At 47.1% G+C, this 24,224-nt stretch overlaps 1 protein-coding gene across 1 annotated transcript in view; it reads left to right on the plus strand.

Moving 5' to 3' along the window:
• The window catches only part of LOC142783802 (sodium-dependent nutrient amino acid transporter 1-like), a 441,630-nt gene that overhangs the window by 243,364 nt on the left and 174,042 nt on the right, over nt 1-24,224 (plus strand). Inside the window, exon 6 of the mRNA XM_075882414.1 lies at nt 14,790-15,030. Coding sequence (XP_075738529.1) covers nt 14,790-15,030 — 241 coding nt within the window. The remainder of the gene's footprint in view (nt 1-14,789; nt 15,031-24,224) is intronic.

The raw sequence follows: 24,224 nt of genomic DNA on the forward strand, positions 1-24,224 counted from the left end.
ACTTACTTGGGTCGATGGCTAAATTGGTTAACGTGGTTGTGAAATGGGGTGTTAAATTGCGACTTACTTGGGTCGATGGCTAAATTGGTTAACGTGGTTGTAGGAGGGGGTGTTAAATGAGTGAACACGTACACACGTATGCGAAAGGGCGGCGCTGGTCGAAGGGACGTCGATCATTGTGTTTGTGGATTCGTTGGAATTCATTTCACCGCGACCTTGGACGTCGACGCGCCGTACAAACCAACCGACGAGCGGCAACTGAGCGAGCGAGCGCCGACCTTGAGTATATATACAGCACGACGGCGCATGCACTGTCAGCTGTTGAATGTTCTCGAAGCGTGACGCCACATGCGCGTCCACTGGAGAATCAGGAGAATTGTAGATGTCGAACGCGGTGTGTAGAGGAGGAAGGGTGCACAGATGGTGGAGGAGTGAAGCGCGCGCGGTGTGTAGAGGAGGAAGGGATGCACAGATGGTGGAAGAGTGGGCGACGGCGCGACGGCGCATGCGCGCGCGTCAGCTGTCGAATGTTCGAGAAGCGGTGCGGACGGCGCACTACAAGGCGCGAGTATAAGATGCTCCGCATCTAAAAGAAGGGCGAATGTCCAAAAACTTCATGCTTGGCGGTGTTATACGCATAAGTAACAAACGGTAAGACGGCGTTTCAGTTCTTGTGGTCAGCATCAACGTACATCGATAGCATATTCGTGAGAGTTCGATTTGTTCTCTCAGTGAGACCGTTAGTTTGCGGATGGTAAGGGGTGGAGGGGCGATAAGAGGAGCCACAGAGAGCAAAATTTCTTCAACTACATCGGCGATAAATTGTCGTCCACGGTCACTGATGACAACCCGTGGAGCACCGTGACGCAGTATGACCCGTTGTAACAGAAAATAAGAAACAGCGGCTGCTGTCACCGATGTCAGTGCGTCCGTTTCCGCTTAACGCGTTAAATAATCCACGCACACTCTAACATATCGGTGAACGATGGTGTCTTAGGAAGGGGTTCGAGCAAGTCGCTGCTGACTTTTTCAAAAGGGGATGTCGGTGAAGAGATGGGCTGCAAATAACCTGCCGGGGCCGTGGTGGATCGCTTGTGGCGCTGACATATAGCGCAGCTGGGGACGTACTGTTTTGTGGTCTTCCATATTTTCGGCCAGTAGAACCACTCACGTAGTCGATGTAGCGTACGTGTGAAACCGAGATGACCAGATGTTATGTCATTGTGCACAGAACGAAGGACGACCTGGCGCTGGCTTTCGGGTACCACTAGAAGCAACTGGAGGCCATCGGCTGAATAGCTTCGTTTATACAGCAAGCCATTTGAAATTTTAAAGTGCTTGTCGACGGAGTTATGTGCACCTTCGAGGAAGGGTTTCAGAGTAGGGTCGCGCTGCTGCTCACGCTTGAAGCTGCTGGTATCCGGGAAGTCAGACGAGACAGAAACTTAATAGTCATCAATGTCATCGTCGTCAGTGTTGGTGTGTACTGAAGGAAGGCGGGATAAGCAGTCGGCATCTGTGTGACATCGTCCGCTTTTATCGGTAACAGAAAAGCTGTACTCTTGGAGGCGCAACGCCCAACGAGCCAGCCGGCCAGACGGGTCGCGATGTCCCACAAGCCAGCATAGTGAGTGGTGATCGGCCACTATTGTGAACTCGCGGCCATGTAGATACGGTCGGAACTTCTGAATGGCGAAGACGACTGCTAAGCACTCGAGCTCGGTGACGGTGTAGTTCTTCTCTGCTCGGGTCAGTGTCCGTCTGGCATATGCTACGACGTGCTGACGGCTGTTGCAGAGTTGAACCAGCACAGCACCAATATCTAGCCCACTAGCATTATTATGAAGTTCAGTCAAAGCATCACAATCAAAGTGCTGTAGGATGGGTCCTGAAGTCAATAAAAACTTCAGCTGTTGAAAGGCAGCCTCACATTTATCATCCCACAAGTAGGGTGCGTCTTTATGAAGAAGGGACGTCAGTGGGGTGGCAAGTGGTGCGAAGTTCTTAATAAATCGGCGGAAGTATGAGGACAGACCCAGAAAACTTCGCAGGTCCTTCACTGTTCGTGGTGGTTCGAAGTTGCGAACCACTGCAGTATTCTGTGGGTCTGGTCGCACGCCTTCTTTATCCACAAGAAAGCCTAATACGAGGACTTAACGTTGGCTAAAATTACCCTTCTTTGAGATTAAAACAAGGCCAGCTTCGCGTAAGCATTCAAACACAAGCGACAAGCGGTGGTTATGCTCTTGAAAAGTATTGCCGTATATAACCACGTCATCTAAATAGCACATGCAAAATTCCCATTTTAGTCCACGGAGTTCTGTATCCATAAATTTCTCGAATGTCGCTGGAGCGTTGCACAAACCAAAGGGCATAACGTTAAACTCAAAGAGACCGTCTGGTGTTACGAAGGCCGTCTTCTCTTTAGCTGAGGAATGCATAGGAATTTGCCAATACCGAGAACGCAATTCAACAGAAGAAAAATAGGAGGCAGAATGCAGGCTGTCCACGGCATCATCTATACGTGGCAAAGGGTATACGTCTTTTTTGTGGTGGCATTAAGCGACGATAGTCTACGCAGAATCTCCATGAATTATCTTTTTTCCTGACTAGAATGACAGGAGCTGCCCATGGACTACACGATTCTTGTATGACGCCCTTCTTTAGCATGTCTTACACTTGCTCAGCGATGACTTTCCTTTCGGAAGGCGATATACGATAGGGCTTCTGGCGTATTAGTGGTGCTTGGCCTGTATAGATCCGGTGTTGCGTACGTGAAGACGGTGGCGTAACGGTAGACGTCTCGTCTTGGGCGAAGTCAAAGACTGAGGCGTAGCGTGCGATCCCTTCCTTCAGCAGCGACCGTTCAGTTGATGGAAGTGACTTGTTAATCATACGGTCAATGCTGGCAGAATAGTCGGGGTACGAGTTGGCGGGGGGTTTCTTTACATCCACCGAGAGTTGGTGTGACCGTATGGTAAGAGTACTTTGCTCTTGAAAGCTTGCCAATTTAAATCCTGCAGGCAGATATACGGGCTGCGCGGAAACGTTCACAGTCCACTAATCGGCACAACCATCGACGGTGAGCACGAGCCAACGAGGCACAAGTACGTTTTTCTTAAGTGCGTTACTGAAGTTCTGCTCGGCTAACCCATAGTAAGAACCCGCACAAGAACGCGAAGAGTTTACACGCACAAACATTGCGGTATGCGAGCCAAGCAGACGTCTCCAGACACTGATAACACCTCCAAGCAGTCATCAACGGTATCTTTCGTCAATGGAGACAGCAACACAGGACGAAAAATAATCCCACCACTACCACAATCTAGAGTTGCACCACATTCGCGCGAGAAATGTATACCTAGAATGACGTCTTGGGTCGCTCGTGCAAGCACCGTTAGTTCAGCTCGAAACGTTTGATTTCCTACAGAAAGTAAAACAGAACAAACTCCAACCGGGCTCAATGTTTTTCCCCTACGCCGCTGACTGTAGCACTCCGATTCCAAGCAAACATTACTTTCGTGCCAAGGCGAATTTGAAAAGGCATGCTCATTATCGAAACAGCAGCACCGGTATCAACTGGTGCAACAGTACTCACATTGTCTACAAAATTACATTTTGTTTTCAACCATTACAACACAAGGGGGTCTTGCGGAAGATGATTATGCGGCTTCGCCCCCATTGGTGTCACCAGTTAGTTTCCCAGTGGTGGTGGCGTCCCCGAGCGGCGACGCGGAGACGGGGATCGCTGTTGGCGTGCTGGTGGTGGGGTTACGCTGCGGTCGGAGCAAGGCGAGTTAGCACGTGCTGCGTTTTGCCGTTGGAAAGAGCCCTGAAATGGTCGAGACTCGCCAGCAGGTACAAAGGACGTGTACACGTTGAATCCTGGAGCTCGCTGCTGGCGACAGTAGCAGTACCTAGCGATGTGTCTATGTATCCCGCAGTTGTAGCAAGTACGGGTGTCGCGTCTAGTCGTCCCCGGTGAAGTAGACCTTGTCGGTTGATAAAAGCCGGGCGATGGTCGCCGAGGAGTAAATCGCTGTGATGCAGCTTGCCTGCGTTCCTGGATTTTGAGTGGTCGTTCACTCCTTCGTTCGAACCGATCAGTGTAATTTGGGCGAGGCTCAAAGTAGCTCTGGCGCATCCGAGCTACCAGTGGTTCGCGGGGCCGTTGGTCGAATGCACACTGATGGCAGACACTAGCGGTGCCCACAGCTTGCAGTTGAGCAAGTTCTTCCTTAACCACTCGTCTTATAAGAGAAGAGATGTTGTCCTGCAATGGAAGGTTGACACTTGCAATTGTGGGCACATTCTCAAGACATCCAAATTTCGGTAGGACTCTCTTCCTCTTTAGCGCTTCAAACGCTCGGCAGTGTCTCCTTAGGTCGAAAGGTGTGTGTAAGTCTTTTTAGTGATAAGAAAATTGTACACGCTTCCGCGATTCCCTTGAGCAGATGACCTACCTTATCTTCGTCACACATGGTCGCACTCACAATTCCGCAAAGCTTCAAGACGGCCTCGATGTAGGTGGTGCATGTTTCGCCACGTAACTGAGCTCTGCGTGAAAGCGTTTGCTCCGCCTGCTCGACCTTAGCTGTTGAGTCACCAAAACACCTCTTCAGCTCGTCCACAAAATTGTCCCCTGTGGTCAATGCACTCCCATGGTTGTCCAAGCAAAGAGACGCGGTGCCGACGAGAAAAACACCACGTTCTTGAGCTGCTTAGCAGTGCTCCAGCGGTTGCTGCGACTCACTCTTTGGTATTGCTCTAGCCAGTCGTCAACATCGTCATCCGGCTGCCCCGAAAAGGTCCTCGGCTGACGTTCTGGCATGCCGCAACGAGCTTGCCTGGCGGGAGAGTGTGTTGCTCATCAGCAACGAGTTTGTTATGGCCTGCTCCCGCGTCCTCCATATTTGGTAGCTGCGGTGGCAAGCCTGCCAAGCGTCTGCTCCGTCGCAAAATTGGTAGGGCTGGGTCATCCAGATTGATGTACCCGGCACTTTCCACCAAACGTTTACGAGTGACTGTGTTTATTTAAAGATGAGATGAAATGGCGTTGGGAAAGAGAGCATACTTCTGAGACAGGCCTAGAACGCTTCACCCAACCACACAGTCCATGCGCCGCTCTTTTACTCATGTATATATATATATATATATATATATATATATATATATATATATATATATATATATATATATATATATATATATATATATATATATATATATATATATATATATATATGAGTAAAAGAGTATATATATATATATATATATATATATATATATATATATATATATATATATATATATATATCGGCACACTGGTGCTGATACCAACAGATCGGAAAGGAAGTGGCCTAGCTTCGGAAACGATTATCACGCTTCTGCCGAGCGGAACGACTGCGTGGCCGGTCCTCGACGGAGGCACCAGGCGAACGGAACACGGCGCTTTTACTGCCTTGTGTGACGCCAGATTTTTTTACTCGACGGCGGCGCTCCCGGCATACCGGACCACTACAAAGCCAAAGAGTCGTCTCGAGCTCGTCATAGGGCACGGTGGCACTGCAGATATGTGCAATAATCCATTCTTTTATATCGTGCAGCTTATCAGCACACTGGCGCTGATACCAACAGATCGGAAAGGAAGTGACCCAGCTTCGGAAACGATCATCACGCTTCTACTGAACGGACCGACTGCGTGGCCGGTCCTTGACGGAAGCAACTGGCGACCGGAACACAGCGCTCCTACTGCCTTGCGTAAGGCCAAATTTTTCAACACGACGGTGGCGCTCCCGGCATAACGGACAACTACAAAACCAAAGAGTCGTCTCGAGCTCGTCATAGGGCACGGTGGCACTGCAGATATGTGCAATAATCCATTCCTTTATATCGTGCAGCTTATCAGCACACTGGCGCTGATACCAACAGCTCGGAAAGGAAGTGGCCCAGCTTCGGAAACGATTGATTTGTTGGGTTTAACGCCCCAAAACCACCATATGATTAGGAGAGACGCCGTAGCGGAGGGCTCCGGAAATTTTGACTACCTGGGGTTCTTTAACGTGCACCTAAATCTGAGCTTCGGAAACGACCATCACGCTTCTGCTGAACGGACCGACTGCGTGGCCGGTCCTTGACGGAATAACTGGCGAACGGAACACGGCGCTTCTACTGCCTTGCGTGACGCCAAATTTTTTTGACGCGATGGTGGCGCTCCCGACATACCGGGCCACTACAAAACCAAAGAATCGTCTTGAGCTCGTTTATAGGGCATGGTGGCACTGAAAACATGCGGAATAATCCATTCCTTTATATCGCGCAGGTAAGTAAACGTTTCGGTAATTCCAAACGCTCGAATAATCTTTGCTTGGTTGTGCTGCCGTGCCCTAAAATGCCATGCCAGGCTCTATGTGACTTGGTGTTGTATTTAAAGGAATTATTGCTGTTGCCGGGAGACGTTGAGACGAAACCTGGCCCTGATTTTTCCCAACTAGCAAAACAAATACAGCAAATTGCTGATTATCCTAAAGACATCAAAGAAAACCGGCTAATTTTCATTTATGAAAAGCTAGAAAAATGGAAATCCCTGGACAGTGCAATCAACGTGTGCTGACCAGGTTGCACACTTACAAAGAGTACTATGTTCACTGGAACTAGAAAGACGACCTAGAAAACAGAAAGAGGCGATCCAACCTAATTATTCATGGCATGCCAGAAGAAAAGGGGGAAAACGACCAATCTCTTGAGTAAATTATAATGTATATGCAAGGTCAAAATCGGTATCAGCGTCGGTACAGAAGCAGCAAGAGCTGGCCGGGTGTACGGGCAGAGTCGCAGCAGCAACAAGGCAGTCTTAGCTCGTGCCTTGCGCAAACGTGTCGATGTCGCTGCAGTAGTGGGCATTCATCTTCACTACAAAATAATTAACGACAAAATCGTTAAAGGCACTCTGAGACTCAAACCAGTTTCAATAGAACGAATCGATCGACTGGGAAAACCTGCACCTGGAAAAACAAGGCCTGTGATAATGAAGTTACTTGACTTTCGTGATAAAACGAAGGCTCTAAAAAACTGTAGCAAGCTCAAAAGGTCTAACTTTTCTATCGGGGAGGATTTTTCCCCTCGAGTGCGTGAGATTCGAAAACAGCTGTGGAACTTCGCGAAAACAAAGAAACAGTCTAGAGCAAAAATCTCTTGCTTTTCATAAGCATCGTATTAATGGTTCCACCCACCGATGGGACGCTCAGATTAATAAGGTAATCCACGTCGAAGACACGTCTGACAGGCCTGGTGATAAAAAAGAACGGAGAACCAGGAAGCCGCACATTGTGGTCTCAGCGCCTAAATTCAAGCCAGAAATAAGTTTGCTCAATTCGAATGCTCGCAGTATACTTCCAAAACTAACATCGCTTGAAACCTTGCTTCTCAGCATTGAGCCCGACTTCGTAGCAGTGACTGCAACGTGGCTGACTACAGATGTTCAAGATTTCGAAATAACGCCAACCTACTATACGGTAGTAGGCAAAGAGAGACCAACTATAGGCGGGGGCTTAGCAATATTCATAAAGAAGTTCATTCCTTTCACTATTCTACCGATTGCAGAATTCATGGAAGCAGTTTTTTGTCGACTACTTTTTAGCTCTCACCCGATTGCTGTAGGCTGGGTATATCGAAGCCCTTCTGCCGATATCGAGGTGATGCTTTCATTGTATGCGTACATGCACAAACACGTGTTTGGATCTAGGCTAATCTTACTTGGCGATTTTGACCTACCAGATATAAATTAGCACACCATGAAAAGTAGAATCGCATGCTCGGATATGCTTATGGACTTGATGCTCGCATTTATTCTGTGTCAAATCATGACAGAACCAACACGCACACAAGCAACAACTTCCCACATTCATGACTTGGTATTTTTAAGCGACCACTTTTCAGCAGGCGCTGCAAATATTAAACTAATTGATGGCATGTCAGGCCACCAAATTATCTAATGCTCCCTCCTTGTACACGATGCCTGTTTACCGCAAAAACATGGGTGCACGTTAATGAACCCCAGGTGGTCGAAATTTCTGGAGCCCTCCACTACGGCGTCTCTCATAATCATATGGTGGTTTAGGGACGTTAAAACGCACATATCAATCAATACCGCAAAAACAAATCACCACTTCGATTTCAGCAAGGCAGATGATAACAGCATACTCGACTGTCTTCTTCACGAACTAAGTGCTTTCGAACATCTCGCCGACGCTCGTGATAGTAACAAAGATATTATTTGGCAATAATTCAAATCAATCGTACTGCACTGCGTTCATACATATGTGCCCTCCCGTACAAAGAAGAGAAACAAATGCAATCCTTGGATTGCATTAGTTTTTGCACGTTACCCACATTCTTCAACCCTTGAGATCAACTGCTCAGATACGGTTGTCGAAGCGCTACTTGTCACATTCAAGAAAAAGACGTCGATAGTGAGTGTAATGCATGGCCGCACACTAGGTAGAAAGGAGAGTCACCAGTGATTCGTCAGACAGCGGTGTCTTGTGCAAACGTCACATTCAAACGACACAAAAGGAAGAATTGTGTCCCAGTTGTCGTGATGTGGTCCGATATACGTCGATTACTTGTCTATCAGTGTGCAATGAAAACATTCTGTTCAGCCATTTGTTTGGGGGTTGTAGCCTGACGTTGTTATCTGCACTGTGCCAGAACCGCAGGAGGTCATCAAAGATTGTGGGCAGAAAGGCCTTGCCACGGTCACTCAACAGAACGCGAGGTGCACCTTGCCGTAACACAATGATGTTGAGAAGAAAATCGGCGACATCTGAGCCAGATTTTTTCTTAAAAGAGCAGTCTCTGCGTACCATGTCAGGTGATGGACTGCTGCCATTATTCTTCAATAACCTCTTGGCGTGATGAGAAAAGACCCGACGAAATCTATCCCAACAATGACGAAAGGTGTCTCGGGACACGGGATTGGCTACTATAGACCAGCTGGTCTTGAATGTGGTCGCTTCCGCCTTTTACACAAAGGGCAAGGCGCAACATACTGGGCTACAAAGGTTGAGAGGCCAGGCCAGTAGAAACGTTGCCTGACGCGGCTGTGTGTTTTGCGATATCCCAAGGGGCCTGTACATGGGTCGTCATGAATGGCTTTGAGAACTTCTTGATGCAGAGAACGTGGAGGAACTGGAACGCAGAGATGTTCATCAGTGGTGTAAACATAACGTTATAAGACTTTGTTGCCCATCGTAAACTACCATTTTTGTCGACTTGATCTGGCATTTGGAGGAGGCGACCTGCCACTTAGACGTTCACTAATGCGGTTGCAGTAAGAATCATCACGCTGGCTCGAGGCGAACTGAGTGTAGTTATACGAGGCAGCGTGCCAGCAACCGCTAGTTGGGATAACGTAGGGGTTGACACAGGGTCGAGATCTGCATCTTGATGCTTCTTGCTAGATTTGTAAGTGACGTCAAAATTGTATTCATGCAGGTAGAGTACCCAGCGACGTCGACGACTAGACAAGTTCTTCACTGAAGATAGCCAGCATAAGACGTGATTAACTGGCATTACTGTGAAGTGGAGCCCGTAAAAATATGGCCGGAACTTTTCGATAGCCCAAACGATGCAAGGCATCCTTGCTCTGTTATGGAGTAGTTTGGCTCAGCAGCTGTGAGAGCCCGTCTGCATAGGCAATTACTCTCTCTCGTGAAGTGTCATCCCATTGTAGAACATGTAACGATTATATGGCCATTAGCGTCGCTATGTAAACAAGTGGGTTTGTTCTCGTCAAATCGGGAGAGGACGGGGTAGGACGTTAGGGCCTGCTTGAAGGCTTGAAAGGCACACTCGCAGTCGTCAGTCCATGTAAAGGCCGGTACAGACCTTAGAAGCTTGTGCATAGGAGAGGCGATGGTAGCATAGTTGCGAATAAAGCAGCGAAATGACGACGCCAGGCATGGAAAACTGCGTGTTTGTGAGTTTCTGGGCGAGGGAAGCTTATTACAGCAACAATCTTCTCAGGATCTGGTATCGTCCTTGCCGATGAGGTGGCCTAACGTCTTGATGTTTGTCTTGGTGAAGTGACAATTGAAGTCCAGCGTTTTAAATACACGACAAAACTTTGTAGATACGCTCAAGGTGCTGAATAATGTGGTAGAAAATATGATGATGTCGTCTAGATGACAAAAAAAGTTTGCTATTTAAGGCCGTGAAGAACCGCGTGTACTTATGCGTTCAAACGTGGTAGGGGCGTTTGCGGAAATACATGGCGTTGAATTCATAAAGGCCATCTGGTGTTGTAAGTGCCGTTTCATGTTTGTCCGCCTCGTGCAAGAGTATTTGCCAATACCCAGATCGAAGGTTGACACTGCAGAAAAATCTGCGCCCCTGAGAGTGTTAAGTGAATAAACGATGCGGGGCATAAAGTACACTGAGTGATCCTATTCAGTGCCCAATAATCAACACAGAATCGCACTGAACTATCCTTTTTGCAGACCAACACGTCAGAAGAAGAGCAAGAGTTGGATGATGGCCATTTGACATCTCGTTTAAGCACGTCGGAACGTTGTCTGCAATAATCCTTCACGGAGAAGAGACACTTTGGGGGGGGGGCGGCGTACAATTGTATTGCCTTGAGTCTCGATGCAATGCACTGTGAAAAAAGTAGGCACATGAGCTTGAAATGGACATCAAAGGAAGCGCTATGCTTTTGAAGTAGAGCTCAAAGTGCTTCGTGTTGCGCTGCCGGGATAACGGCGTTTATCGAGGCTGTTAAAACAGTCATTGCGGCATCGTCGTTGGTATAAATAGCTGAAGATGATGTTTCCGCCTGGAGGGGCACAAGAAAAAGTGGTTCGGTGTTAGTAAAGCAAGTCACAGTGGTGCCCTGGGGTAGCGCAACAAAAAAAGAAGTAGGGTTAACTGCTGCGACCAAAGCTCGGGGATTATGGAGCCGCACCAAGCTAGAAGCAATGGTAAGGCCGCCAGATATGTAACGTCCACAAGGTACAAGGAATACATGCCCATTAATGATGATATTGAACGTCAGGGTCAGAATATCCTAATGACCTGGAGGAATGGAGCAATGAGCAGCCGTTACAGAACAGGGGTCATGTGACCAATATCTGAAGAAATCGCAATGTCTCTCAAGTGAATGAATATCTGACGGCAATATATCATGCAGAAGCTGAAGAGGGGAAATTCCATTCCAAAATGGGCGGGTTAGAACACGAAGACAGAATGAGAAATTGTATGGGATGAAGAATGCTCCAATAAAAGTCACACTGTGCAAACGCCAGAGGGTCGTACGTAAACTTCATTAGCGTATCGAAGAGGCGCACCATCATATGACATCTTGACGTTTCGCGAACGAGAACACTGGTCGACACTGATTACAGAAAATGATGCACCCGTGCCACCAAGGCTTCCGTGAAAATACCTTCAACACACACTCAAATTGCATTTTAGGAACGTGCCGGAGGAGTTCGGTGCAGGCCGTGTGATCTAGCTTTCCCCCCTGAATCTGCACTGTTCAGTTTCCCGGTCGAGGATTATATGCCGTGGTAGCTGGACGAAGAGAAGAGGAGCCCGCTTAGGTGATGGGAAGTGATGACGCGATGAACGGAACGGAACGTATGTGCTGCAATGAAGGTCTGCGGAGATGGTGAGTGACGCTGCTAATTATATGGGTAGTGACGGAAAGGAACTGAGGCAAACTCATCTCGTTGAAAATTGGCATAGCCACGCCTCTCGTCTTGTTGACGCCACCGGCAGAACCTTGCGATGTGGCTTTGGATTTCGCAATATTAGCAAAAAGGTCATGATGGGCGCCAGGCGTTGAAAAGCTCAGGCATTGCCCTTGGTGTGAGAGCATTTAGCGAAGCAGGCACTGTCAACCCAAGTTACGATGACAACTGGGAAGGTGGCGCGAGAGCGGCAACCTGCGCGTAGATGGCCGTTCGTGTGGGATGCGGTTCGGAACCTGAGTGGATGTGATTGATGCCAGCTCTTCCCTGACGATGTTACGAAGGCTGACTGCAAAAACACAATAATGAAATCCTTTGTTATAACAGCATGACCACCATCTCTGCTATCCCTATCATGCCTGAACATTTTATACCCGTGCAGAAAAACGTCGTCATGAATACCTTCATGCAAAAGTGTTTCTGCAATAACTGTTATATGCGTATCATACAAATGTAACAGATGTTCTACTTTGTCTATTTTATTGACTATGGGCATTGCATTCAGGGATAGAATACGAATAGGTTCTTCGATTGATAGCTATGTCTCGACGAGGTAAGCATAGGCTAGATTATTTTTCTGGAGTTTGTGGTGTCATCCCAGATGTAAAATTGATTATCTATGCGCAACTTTGCGTGTATTAATATTACACGTTTACCTGCTTCAATTTCTCATTTGGCTTGTTGCCAAAGAAGTGTACGCTTACGCATTGTTTCTGCGCTGTAATCGTTGTGCACATATATGCGTGTACCCTTCAGTTTACCAGAATTGCGTAGCGCTGGTTGTTCCTCTCAAAAATCTTGGAAATAAAAAAAAACAAATGGATGCTGCGAACCTGATTGGCATAACCAACGAATCCATGCTGTAAAATGAGCAGCTAACGCCTATTTTATTCTGAAAATCATCTGTGGCAGTCTTATTGCGGAGCACTATTTCTGATTCATTAGGTGACTCTCGGATCCAGATAACCGCCAGATCAGACCGGCGACTACAAACATCAAGTTCAAGGAGCTTGTAAACTGATTTCCGTTTCTACGTTTCAAGTAGTTGGCTGCAATATTTGGATAGACCCGACATGTGGGTGTAGTAGCTTCACGTTATTTTCCGAAACACGTAGACACTTCTCAAAAGTGTTCACTGTAGATATCGTTGAATCAAGACGATTTTTATTGCTTTTTATTCTGTGCGAATGTCTTTCTGTCCCTGTATTAGAGTTTGAAACATTTTTTCTGTGCTGAGACCCGGATTTTCCTTGATGTCCTCACGTAACAATCTTACACAAACAAGGCAGCAGCCATATGTAATCATCATGCAAGTGCGTGGGCTCGGCACAACAATAAGTAAGAGTTTATGCCCTGTTTAATCTTAGAATGAAAATCACCAACCTCTACGGCAAAAAAATAATTTCCGTTGAGTGATATAGTTCCAGCCACTTCGCCGAGCCCACTGAAGAAGAATCGCTGAAGATCACCCTTTAAGTTTTCCGAGTTTTGTGACACCGTTGATATCCGCTGAAATAATTGGTTGGCTCTCATGACGTCATGCATGATAGCTCTAGTCACTGGGCGGTGTGGTTGGTTGTATTTGAGCACATGCTCGTAATGAATGCTGTCGAAGCATTCAGCTGATGCAGAAGCTGCCGCTGTCAGGAATACCTGTACGGCAAAAAAAAGTAATTCCTGGTGAGTGACGTAGTTCGAGCAGCTTCGCCAAGCCCACTAACAAGAATCGCTGAAGATCACCTTTGAAGCTGTCCGAGGCTTGTAACATCGTGAACTTGCGTTGAAACACTCGGTTGGCTCCCATGACGTCATATGTGGTAGCTGTAGTCACAGGACACGTGTGGTTGTTGTAGTACTTCAACACATGCTGGTAATGACTGCCATCGAAGCATTCGGATGATGCCGAAGCGGCTGGTCAGGAATACCTTTACGGCAAAAAAAGTAAGTTCTAGTCAGTGACATAGTTCCAGCCGCTTCATCGAGCCCATTCCTTTCAACTCGAGGCGCTCCTCTCTTTCAGCCTCTTCGCACTCGTGAAGTTCTCGCCATTCTGCTCCTTCGCCATCGCGAAGTCCTCTTTGTTCGGTCCTCGCGTTCTTCGGCCGCGTGTTGCGTGAGACACCGCAAGAGATGGCGGTGTATGCGTCAGCGTGGCTCGCTCACAGGTTTTGACGCTGTTTGCATTTTCAGAAGCAACGAAGTTCGGTTTCGACTCCAAGGCATAACAATACATACTGACCTTGAAATAAAGAGCGTTAGAACAGCACAAAAAATGAAAGGTCAAAACTGACCACAGCGAGTTTTTATTACGCCACATATCTTGGCAAAAGAAGACAATGAAGAAACAGAAATGATGAACAGTCTCTTATTTACGCTAGCACGAAGATTACACTGAGTGTTCTAGATCAGGGGTTCCACGGCCCGCGTCTGATGCAGTGTCCAGCATGGCGTCAAACCCCGTTTCTTTTTTTCCTGTCTACCTCATGGCCGACATGGCAGTTTGACCTAAAAGTAGATCAAAATGGCCATAATTTTCAATCCACTTTTAAACACTAGTGTACACTTGTCAAGTTCTTACTTTTTGCCTACAAATGCCGTCCAGCTTTCTCCTCCATTTTCTGTGTGCTCCACGGACGGGTCGATTGCATGCAAGTTGGTCCTCCATCTCCTAAGGTTGCCTTGTCAACCAGCTATTAATGCTTTTTCTCGACCCATGCTAACAAATGATTGATTGCGTGGGTCGTTCACAAGGGTCTCATATATTTCCTTGGTTCTTTATCTAGACCACTTGATTCGCGCGTGTACTACTTAGGCAACTGTCATTATATCTATTTTTACCTTTTTTTACAAAGACACATATTCACCTGCGGTGAAATAAAAAGTCGTTGTCGTCCATCAGCGATGTCCCTTTTCCTTCTTTGACCCGTTACATTGGTGTTTATCTGAAGTTTCGGTACTTTGCAGTCGGCGCAAGCCATTTGCACATTCTTGCCTGGTATTTCTGCTCTGTGTTGTCACTTATGGTGTGAATTATTGTAGCATAGTGCAGGGCATCGTCGCAATGGACTTCGCGACAAGCCTGGTGTCGGCCTGCCTAATGTTCTCCGTGCTCGGCAATCTAGCCCACGTCACGGGGCAGGCGGCGGAGACGTATGTCCGTGGAGGATCGACCAAGATGTTCTTTATGCTCATCAGCGAGTACATCGGTGAGGCGAACTACCCGCAACTGTTTGCCTCCCTGTTCACCATCACCCTTCTGCAGCTGGGTCTCTGTCAAGCGGTATGTTGCCTCTTCTGAAGAGGAATTTGCTTCGATAGAGAATGAGCGATAAAGGGGTTTCAAAATTTTATGTGGCGCTTTTCGAAAATCGATAACACGACTCGAAAGCTAATGTCACTCGATGTTGCCATTTATGAGGCGTACGCAGCTTTTATTATTTTTTTTGAGACCAGAGATTTTTTTGTGCAAGTCCGGGGTTCTGTGCGGAAATATTTCACAGAAAGGTCACTGTCATGAGTGGTCTCTACGTTCTGATTATTAACAGCCTTGACATCTCGGATCCTCTAGCAACGCGTTGAACAAATGGAAGTACGGGAAAGGAAGAAGAATAAAATTCGGCAGGATCCACCTATCTTGGCCATCAACGTTATGACAATCATTCGGAAGGAAGGTTACCGTGCTGTGACTTTTTCATTTAGCGAGACGTTATGTGATGACGCTAAATAGATGTACAAATGTTGCACACATGGACATATGTTGAACCGTTACAGATGTTCTTATAACCAGTTGTTTGCACTTTCGCAACGGTGTGAACATGTACATGAGTATTAGCAACGCCAGAAGCAATAAGATGATATAAAGCACTTGCTTGCGAGAATGGCAGCCCTGAATCAACTTACATAAATCATAAATAAACTTCAGCGCATAGCCAGCACTGAAACCCCGAGTGCCGTTTCACTTTCATTAGAGTTTATATCGAAAGTATTTCAGAGACCTGGCGTGGCTCTGTGGTAGAATGCTTCGTTGCCACGCAGATTGCTCGGGTTTCATTCCTGCGAGGACTCTGACTTTTATTTTATGCATTCGTGGGGTCAACGCTGCCAATATCACCTTTTTTTTTAACGCTCACGCTAGGAAATTACCTATGAATGTTCTCGCTATTTTGAGTATATAATCAGTGTCAATCATCTGTGGCACACACCCGCATACCTTTGGCACATACCTGCCCACAGGTATGTGCCACTGGCTGTTTATAATTGCTAGAGGACGTGCACGACGAGATTGTTACAATACTCATGTGTTGATCATCACGCAAAATTCGTCAAGCCGTCTCACCTTCCCATGCTAATTTTGGATCCCACCCAGTAAAGGGGGTGATCACGACAGCACCCGCACGTAAGCGGCTAGATAGATAGGTGTGCAAATAAACACAAAAAAAGCTTACAGTACGCAAATAAATGCCTCGAATTCAAAAGTACAGAAAAGTAGACAAATATAAAACAATATTATCAGGCTACTCGACTACCGACCAGAGTTGCCAAGTACTGCCGAGCTAACAAGCGACTAGTTATCCCAAAAGAACAACCCCCTTCCCCAATGAAAAAAAAAACCTGATTTTTGCGAAAAAAGCACCCGGAAGTTGCGCAAACGATGCGACTCATTAAAAGAATAAATATTAAACATCAGGGCATGAAGGAATGGAGTATTTTTCGGCTTATCCACCCCTTCGTGCTCAGCCACATTACTTATGTCGCTGCCTACCATCGATGGTTGGTGGTGGAAAGAGCTAAACTCAACGGGCTCATCAGACGAGTTTACACACGCGCTATAAGCTTCGCCACAGTACCAGGATAGAACTCCTTCTTAAACTAGGCCTTCTTAACAGGCTTGAAGAAATAATTAAAGCGCAACAGATCTCGCAGTGCGAGCGCTAGAGCAATACGAAAGCCGGTTGCTCAATTCTTGGTAGTCTCGGCATTTCTTACCACGCAAAGCATGGTATCAAATGCGACATACCACGCAAAATTCGCACTAAACTCATGATACCACCATTGCCAAAGAACATGCACCCTGAGCACAACAAAGGTAGGAGAATCAGTAGAGCCAAACTTATGCTCCGAACTTATGAATGCAATAAGGCGGCGGTCTTCGTCGACGCAGCGAGCTATAGAAACTACCGCCATTTTGTTTCTACGGTTGTGGACCATACGCACAAATGCATAACCAGCGCTTCGATCAATACAAATCACGTGGATACAGCAGAGGAGGTCGCTACCGCGTTCGCCGTAGCTCACACCAATGCCCAGTACATTATTAGTGATTCGCAAACCGCAGTCCGAAATTTCGCAAAAGGTAGGATTTCTCCAGTGGCGCTGAAAGTCCTTACTATAGGCAAAACCCGCCCTGACAACCAAAATGCATGCATTCTTCAGTTTTCTGCCCACACATCCGTCGACCATACGGAGGTCAATCTTAATGAGATGGCGCACGACGTGGTTCGAGGTCTCACGTTCTGGGCCACGTCTGTGGTGGACACCACCTGTACGAACTCTCTTGTGGAGGAGAGGGAGTTCCAAATTCAACAACATTACGCAACAATATTGACTTCAACGACGGGAATACTCCCCGCTTCACCCCAAGCTCAACCGGGCCCAGTCTGTTAAGTGGCGGCATTTACAAAGAGGCACCTACACCAATCCCATGATTATGGAACACATTTACCCCGACTTCTATATGACCAATTCGTGCAAGTATTGTAGTAATAGGGCCACACTAGCGCATATTCTCTGGGAGTGTCCAGCACTAATTAGCAAAACGAGAGACGTGCCTCCAATGAGGACCTTCGGGAATGTTGGCGGAGCGCGCTGCTCAGCTCAGGACTAGACAATCAACTCTGGGTGATCTAGCAGGTCAAAGAAGTTGCTGCGAGACATGGTCTCTCAACCAACTTCTAGGCGAGAACAGAGCTTGGTAACCTGCAGGAAGTGAATAAAGTTGTTCACTCACTTACTCAGGAGATTTCAGCACAATTAAAATGGCTTGGCTGATTACAAGCACGACATATGTATATCAGTGCGCCTACTACAACTCTGTCCGTATATTAGTTGAGTTGTTCCTAAGTTTGTCTTTATTATTCACGTAACTGCATTCCAGTGGATCTACGGCCACAGCGACTAATAGGATGTGCCATGCACACTCTCTTCAATATTAAATTCTGTAGCTTTGTCGAAAAACCCAAGCTTTCAGCAGTGCAAGGGGCTGGCTTTTGTGTCATCGTAGCCTTTTTTCTTTCTTCTGTTTCTTCTCGCTTTGAGAGTTGGCCTTGATGTTTCTCAATCAGGCAATTGTACGCAGGGCGATGAGGACTTTACAACGTCTAAGTCTGCCAGCCTTGGCTTAGACGCATCTTTACCATCTAGTGGTTGGCTCTTTGGGTCTACAAAGCCTCCCCCCTTTCCAACCATGAAAATGTCTTCCACCTCGAACACAGGAAATATAGGTGTCTTGACAACAGGTTCATGGGTAACGCACGCTGACTACAATTCTACAGGTGGAGGCCACATCCTTGTAAATAGCGGTTGTTCTTTGCAGGCTCCTCCGATGGTCGTTACTTCTGTCAAGGTCCTGATCGATTGGCTTACATCACGCTCATTATTATGTCCTGAGGTGGACTAGACTGCCGTCTGGGCTAAAAGATCGTTGTCCAATATGCCTTGGCTGGATGGTGGTGACACACATGCAGCGACCGCCTTTCTTTCTGATGCCATTTTAATCTGTAATCTTGTTGTCTCCCAACAAGCCTGCCGTACCTCTAATGCTTCGGCGATTTTATATTCGGTTCTGACTTTCGCTGAAAAGATCTGGCGCTCATAAACTTCCATCTCCTCTATCTGAGTTTGCAAATCATCGATGTCAACTGCATCCTCTATTTCCTTGAAATTCTTTTCAGTTTCTTATACTGCTCAATAAAAACACGATGAAAACGTCACAACGCACAGAGTGGTGTGTGATCCAATTGGCGAAGACGTTCTGCGTCACGGCCTTGCGTGTTTGATTCAGCCTTTCGTAGAGGGCCTCCATGATCCGGTCTAGTGTCGGAAACGTGAGAAGTCACTGGCCGGCCGTGTCATGAGGTTAAGTCGGAGTCAAGATGGCATCCATCGCAGAAGGTTCGCTTGACGAATATCAGTCACTTGTCGGGCTGTCGTTCTTTATGATCTTGTGCATATCGGGTCAATGTCGTGAAGGACGAGTCAGTACTGAGCTTGAGAAGACGTGAGGGCTCCCGTCTCGTGAACATCCAGATGGTGCCTGCACTCACGGTGCGGCGCTGTCATGATGTGCGCCGTTGACCTATGGACTGCCTTTACTTGTGAACATCGGGCCGTAGTTTTAAAGGGCGAGTCAGTACTGAGCCAAATAAGACGAGAGAGCTCTTGTCTCGCGAGGCTCCAGACGGTGCCTGAACTCACGGGGTCGCACTGTCAAGATGTGCGTCATAGACCAATGGACTGCCTGGACTTGTGAATATCGGGCCGTCGTCGTGAAGGGCGAGTCAGGACGGAGCCGAAGTAGACGTGAGGGCTCCTATCTCGCGAACCTACAGACGATGCCTGTACTCACGTCAGTCCTTCGGTGCTCCTAGTGGTCTCAGCTGCAACCGGAGTCGTGCTCCCAGGTCTCAGCGGTGGTTATGCCTCGCACATCAGCCTTACCCACGGCGGCTTCACAAGAATCCTCGAGGCTACGGCTGCAGTCCAAATTCGTGATGTCTGCTCCGTCTCACCTCCGAAGGTCCTTCCTCCCGGGTTTCACGGCAGCAAAATGTTGAGGAAAAGAATGAGCCGCCTTGCTCATGGTGAAACCCACCCATCCACCTCTTCTTTATTCCGAATGCTGCTCTCCCCCTAATGGTAATTTGACCACTCCTCGTCTTTCACATAATTTTCAACCCCGCTCTCTTTTCCGCCTTGTGAGTTTTTCCTTCGAAGGATCCCAATGCTGCCTGCTTACTCCTTACCCTTCGGTTCTTTGCGTTATATCGCCGTCGGCGACTTTGATGTACAATGAAAAAATAATTGTTTTCTATTTTTTATGCATATAAACGCTGTTTCTAAGCTTTTGTTCAATGCAAGCAATTGTATAAAAGATTGCGCGCCCTCTCACCTCATACCCCCTCCCCTCTTTGCCCCTTTGCAGCACTGTGCCCTCTGTCTAGACAAATGGGCGCCTTCATCCGAAATTCGGTGGGCAAACGTCTTAAGTCAGCACAGCACACAGTCTTACACAAGTAACTGCATGCGCTCCGAATCCGCACGTAGAGAGAGAGATAACAAACTTTTGAAAGCATTGGTTTGGGAAACTGCTCGAAGTAGGAAAGCTCACGTAAACATCGCCAGGGCGGTGCGTTCTTGCGTCGTGACGTGACGATTCGTGCCGAAGAAAACGTATGTTTGCTCTATTCTCGGTTGGACCAAGGTCCGTGTGGCGTCGCTGCCGCGCTTGTTCGTGGCTAGGGATGCACTGCCATAATGCACTGCCACATATATAATCTGGGTTCAGTGGTGCGCGCTCAAGCAGCTCATTTTTGTGAAGTGCAACACATATTTAGATTGAAGGAAACTATTTTATGTCTATTTTTTTAGAACCAACCGTTCCAAAAGCCACCACAGTTCGAGTTTCAAAAACTAAACAGTGAGGCGTCCAATTAGCACATAACATTTCGTAGCGGAATTCGTGGTGGCGTCCAATTCATGGCGTCCAATTAGCGCATAACACGTCATAGCATAACATGTCGTGGCAAACCAAAAGAAAGCACCTTTTTGCACCCCGTACTGCTTGAGAACTTCATTGCAGCATTTGAAAATCACGAGGATGCTTAAAAACATTTTATCACGTAAGCCTGGTGACCAAAGAAGTGGTGACCAATTGCCGAATGTGTTCTGAAGACCAGGTGTTCAGGAGAGCAAGCCAAAAAGATCAGACGTTCCTGAGTCTCGAGTAGTCATAGAGATGGTAATCACACACTCCCAATGCTCTGTGCTGAGATCGTTTCATTATTATTGTTATCTTTTTCTAAACTTTGCTTCGTTCCTACGACTCAGCATACAGCCATGTTCACATCGTCAAACAAAAAGGACATCAGAGAGGAACGTGTTTTGCTACACTCCTAATACATGCTACTGCAATATCACGCTCAAATCAGTCATGTAAGCCTGAGTACATGTTCTATTGAAGGAGAACGCCACAACGCATTCTGTAGGTCCACCGTTACAGCCATAGCGAGGGGTTGGCGCATTGCAAATGTAGCAAAAATTTGCCATCTTTTCAGAGAGAAACCGAGGCGTAAGTTAGTGTACCAACAAATGTTTTGTCCGAACAGATACTGAAGGGAGAGATAAATTATCCCTTCACGTTGGTACCCACACACGAAAGCAGTGAATATTCTATGCACAGCCTGTTCTTTATCTCTCAAGCAGTAGTATACCGGACACACGTAAATACCCTTAGTGACAAGGAAGACACTGCATAGCTGCGCAGAAGCGACACCGTAAGCTCTCACCCCTTTTAAGCTTCCGAGGTGTTCTTGACAAGCGTGGGTGCTGACGAGCAGTGTAGCTCAGTGTTCCGTTTTCGATGCAAAGGCCCAAGGTGCATGAGTGGTGGTGCACTGTTCTTACTGGTACTACAGGATATAGAGATTCATACCTCAGTAACAAAATTTTAGTGAATCCTAGTTTTCTCCATATTCACGACTACTTCATACGCTTGACGAAACAGGTTAGTCTTCTTTAATTCTAATTTTGTCAGCATCAATATAAGCTATGTTGTCATTTCAGCATTAACACATATAATCTTGAAAAATACTAAAACATCGCATTTGTTCAAACATGCTCCCCATGCACATACTATAAGTAGCAAGAGAACTGCTTCTATGAAAGTTACTACGGTGGTTTTACTGCAGTAGATGTGCTGGCAAGCTACTCTTCCTCAACCTTGGTAACGCGTTTTGCTTACTTTAGCAGTACCTAATGCCTCTCGTGACACCAGCTTTAGGGGAGCGCTCAGTTTCTTAGCTCAATGAAACTATCAAGAGGCATTTCCTACACTGAGGATTACAGGAATGCAATTGAACTGCCCGGCCATTCCCGGAGTGAGAATGGGCTAAGGCTTTTCGTTCCGGGGAATTGAAAGGAAGGGAATTACGGCAAATCATAATTCCCTGGAATGAAGTTGAAATGGAATAATGGCACCCATACCGCAGTACTGCCATCGACCGCGTGACGATGAACGACACTGCGCTATTGCGAAACACGTTGAAAGTATTCAGTATCCGAACTTTCAGCGACACCAGTCACGCTCGCCATCTCCTTGACGCTCCACATCATCAAATTGGCCGTCAAGTTTCGCTGATGTTGTTGTGGAACGATCACCTAGGTCCCCAAACCCTACGCCGGGGAAACAAGGAACAGCAGCGGCCCCAGCCTCCGGGGCTGGGGCTGCTTCTGAGCGATCGGTAAAACAACCTCCCCCGAACAACCCACCAGCCCCGCCGCGGTGGTCTAGTGGCTAAGGTACTCAGCTGCTGACCCGCACGTCGTGGGTTTGTATCCCGGCTGCACTGGCTGCATTTTCGATGGAGGCGAAAATGTTGTAGGCCCGCGTGCTCAGATTTGGGTGCACGTTAAAGAACCCCAGGTGGTCGAAATTTCCGGAGCCCTCCACTACGGCGTCTCTCATAATCATATGGTGGTTTTGGGACGGTAAACCCTACAAATCAAAGTGCTCGGAAGCAACTCCGACGCTGCGTGGCTGTCACTGCTATATTTTATCTGGGCTCCCTAGAAACAGGATTTTAGTGAGTGCGTACGAGCACGGCGCCTTTGTACCGGTCGTTACCTGGCACCTGACTGAGTGTTATAGTGGCTGCGAATGACTCAGCAACCTTGTTATCTGTCGGAATGAATGGCTTTGGGTCTTGTTAACAAGCACATTGTAAATATTTGACACTGGTGAAATGTTTATTCGGAAAGAAGAACGACGCGTGTTTTATAGCGCGTGGATATTCACATGCGTTTAGTCGAAATGAAATATGTATTCGAAGACATTAGACAGTATTGAATGCATTACAAATTGAGCATATGTGGTAATCCTGTGCGATCGCATGTAGGTCTCATCGGCAAGTTGTCTATTAAGGCGCGTAATCGATGGCCCAATGTTCCTCGTTCACAAGTTTCCTGTATATTAGGCACAGAAATGACTACAATTTTCGAATTCTTATCAAGGGACTTTCACATGAATTTTCACTTTACAAGTATACTCTATTGGCTTAAGCTTGATGCAGCGCTTCTGAATATATTAATTCAGGCAGTGTATAAGCGAAAACCTTCGTTACAATTGCGAAGTAAAACACAGTTCAGGACCGACGACCACTCATGATGCACTTAAAGGGAAACAATCCATGTGTTAGGTATGTGTCCGTGAAAGCCAAAGCAACGTTCAGGTGGCATTTGCTGAAAAACGGTCACCTACAGAAACTACGCTCCAAAGGCGTTCTGCAAGAAAGCCAGCCGTAGCCCACGTTGGAAGTTGTTTACATTACTATGCCGGAGTATTTTACCACAGCGATCAAATGGCAATATTATAGAGCCATCCGTAACAGCGTGAAAGTTTAGCGCGAAACCACAAGGAAATCTATACGGATTCCTCAGAGTAGTAGTTGCCTAAAAATTTGTTCTGGTTTGTGTTTGAGCCCGCAACCAGGGCCTGTTCGGGTTGTTTCTCAACCAACTGGGTTAACGAGCAATCTAGGAATTGGCAGTGCGAGTTTGATTTCATTGACAACTCAAAGCACATGACAACAAGTATTGCAAATGAATTTTTCCCCGTTTCTAGCTTCACAAATGCTTCTTCCGTAAACTTCAACGTTCAATAAATAAGTACAGTCTTAGGCAATCAAATAGCAAATGTATCGCATCGAGTCGCTTAGCACTTCCTAGGTTGGTTGCGTCGTCGTCCACTGATTTTGAAATGCTTTGCACCAAGCAAAGCATCGCGTTCAACCACCTTTTTTTCAATGAAGGAGCTTTGATTGTTTTAGAGCGAACCCCTTAGGCCCGCACCACGACGTTGCCGTCGTCGAAGCTCCCCACAGCACCACCACTCCCAACACCAGCGTTTCTAGAACCGGGTCAGTTTCGCTGCACCCAATAAACGCTTGCTCTCATAAGTGCACACGATGGCCGACGCAAGAACTAGCGATGGTGCAGCTCTATCTTGCATCATGCTTTACGTGTTCTCAAATCACGCACGGAGGTACGGAGAAATCAAGCGTGGAGAAACATGCAACGCGTCTCGACCGGCTGATTCTCGCACATCTCAGCTCCTTGCCGCATGTGCGTCGCCTTCGTGATTAGCTTCGGCAAAGTGCCATTGAGGTCAACGATGTGGTGCCGTATCCAACCCTGCGAGAC

This window comes from Rhipicephalus microplus, unplaced genomic scaffold, assembly GCF_043290135.1.
Source record: "Rhipicephalus microplus isolate Deutch F79 unplaced genomic scaffold, USDA_Rmic scaffold_12, whole genome shotgun sequence".
NCBI classification, from domain to species: domain Eukaryota; kingdom Metazoa; phylum Arthropoda; class Arachnida; order Ixodida; family Ixodidae; genus Rhipicephalus; species Rhipicephalus microplus.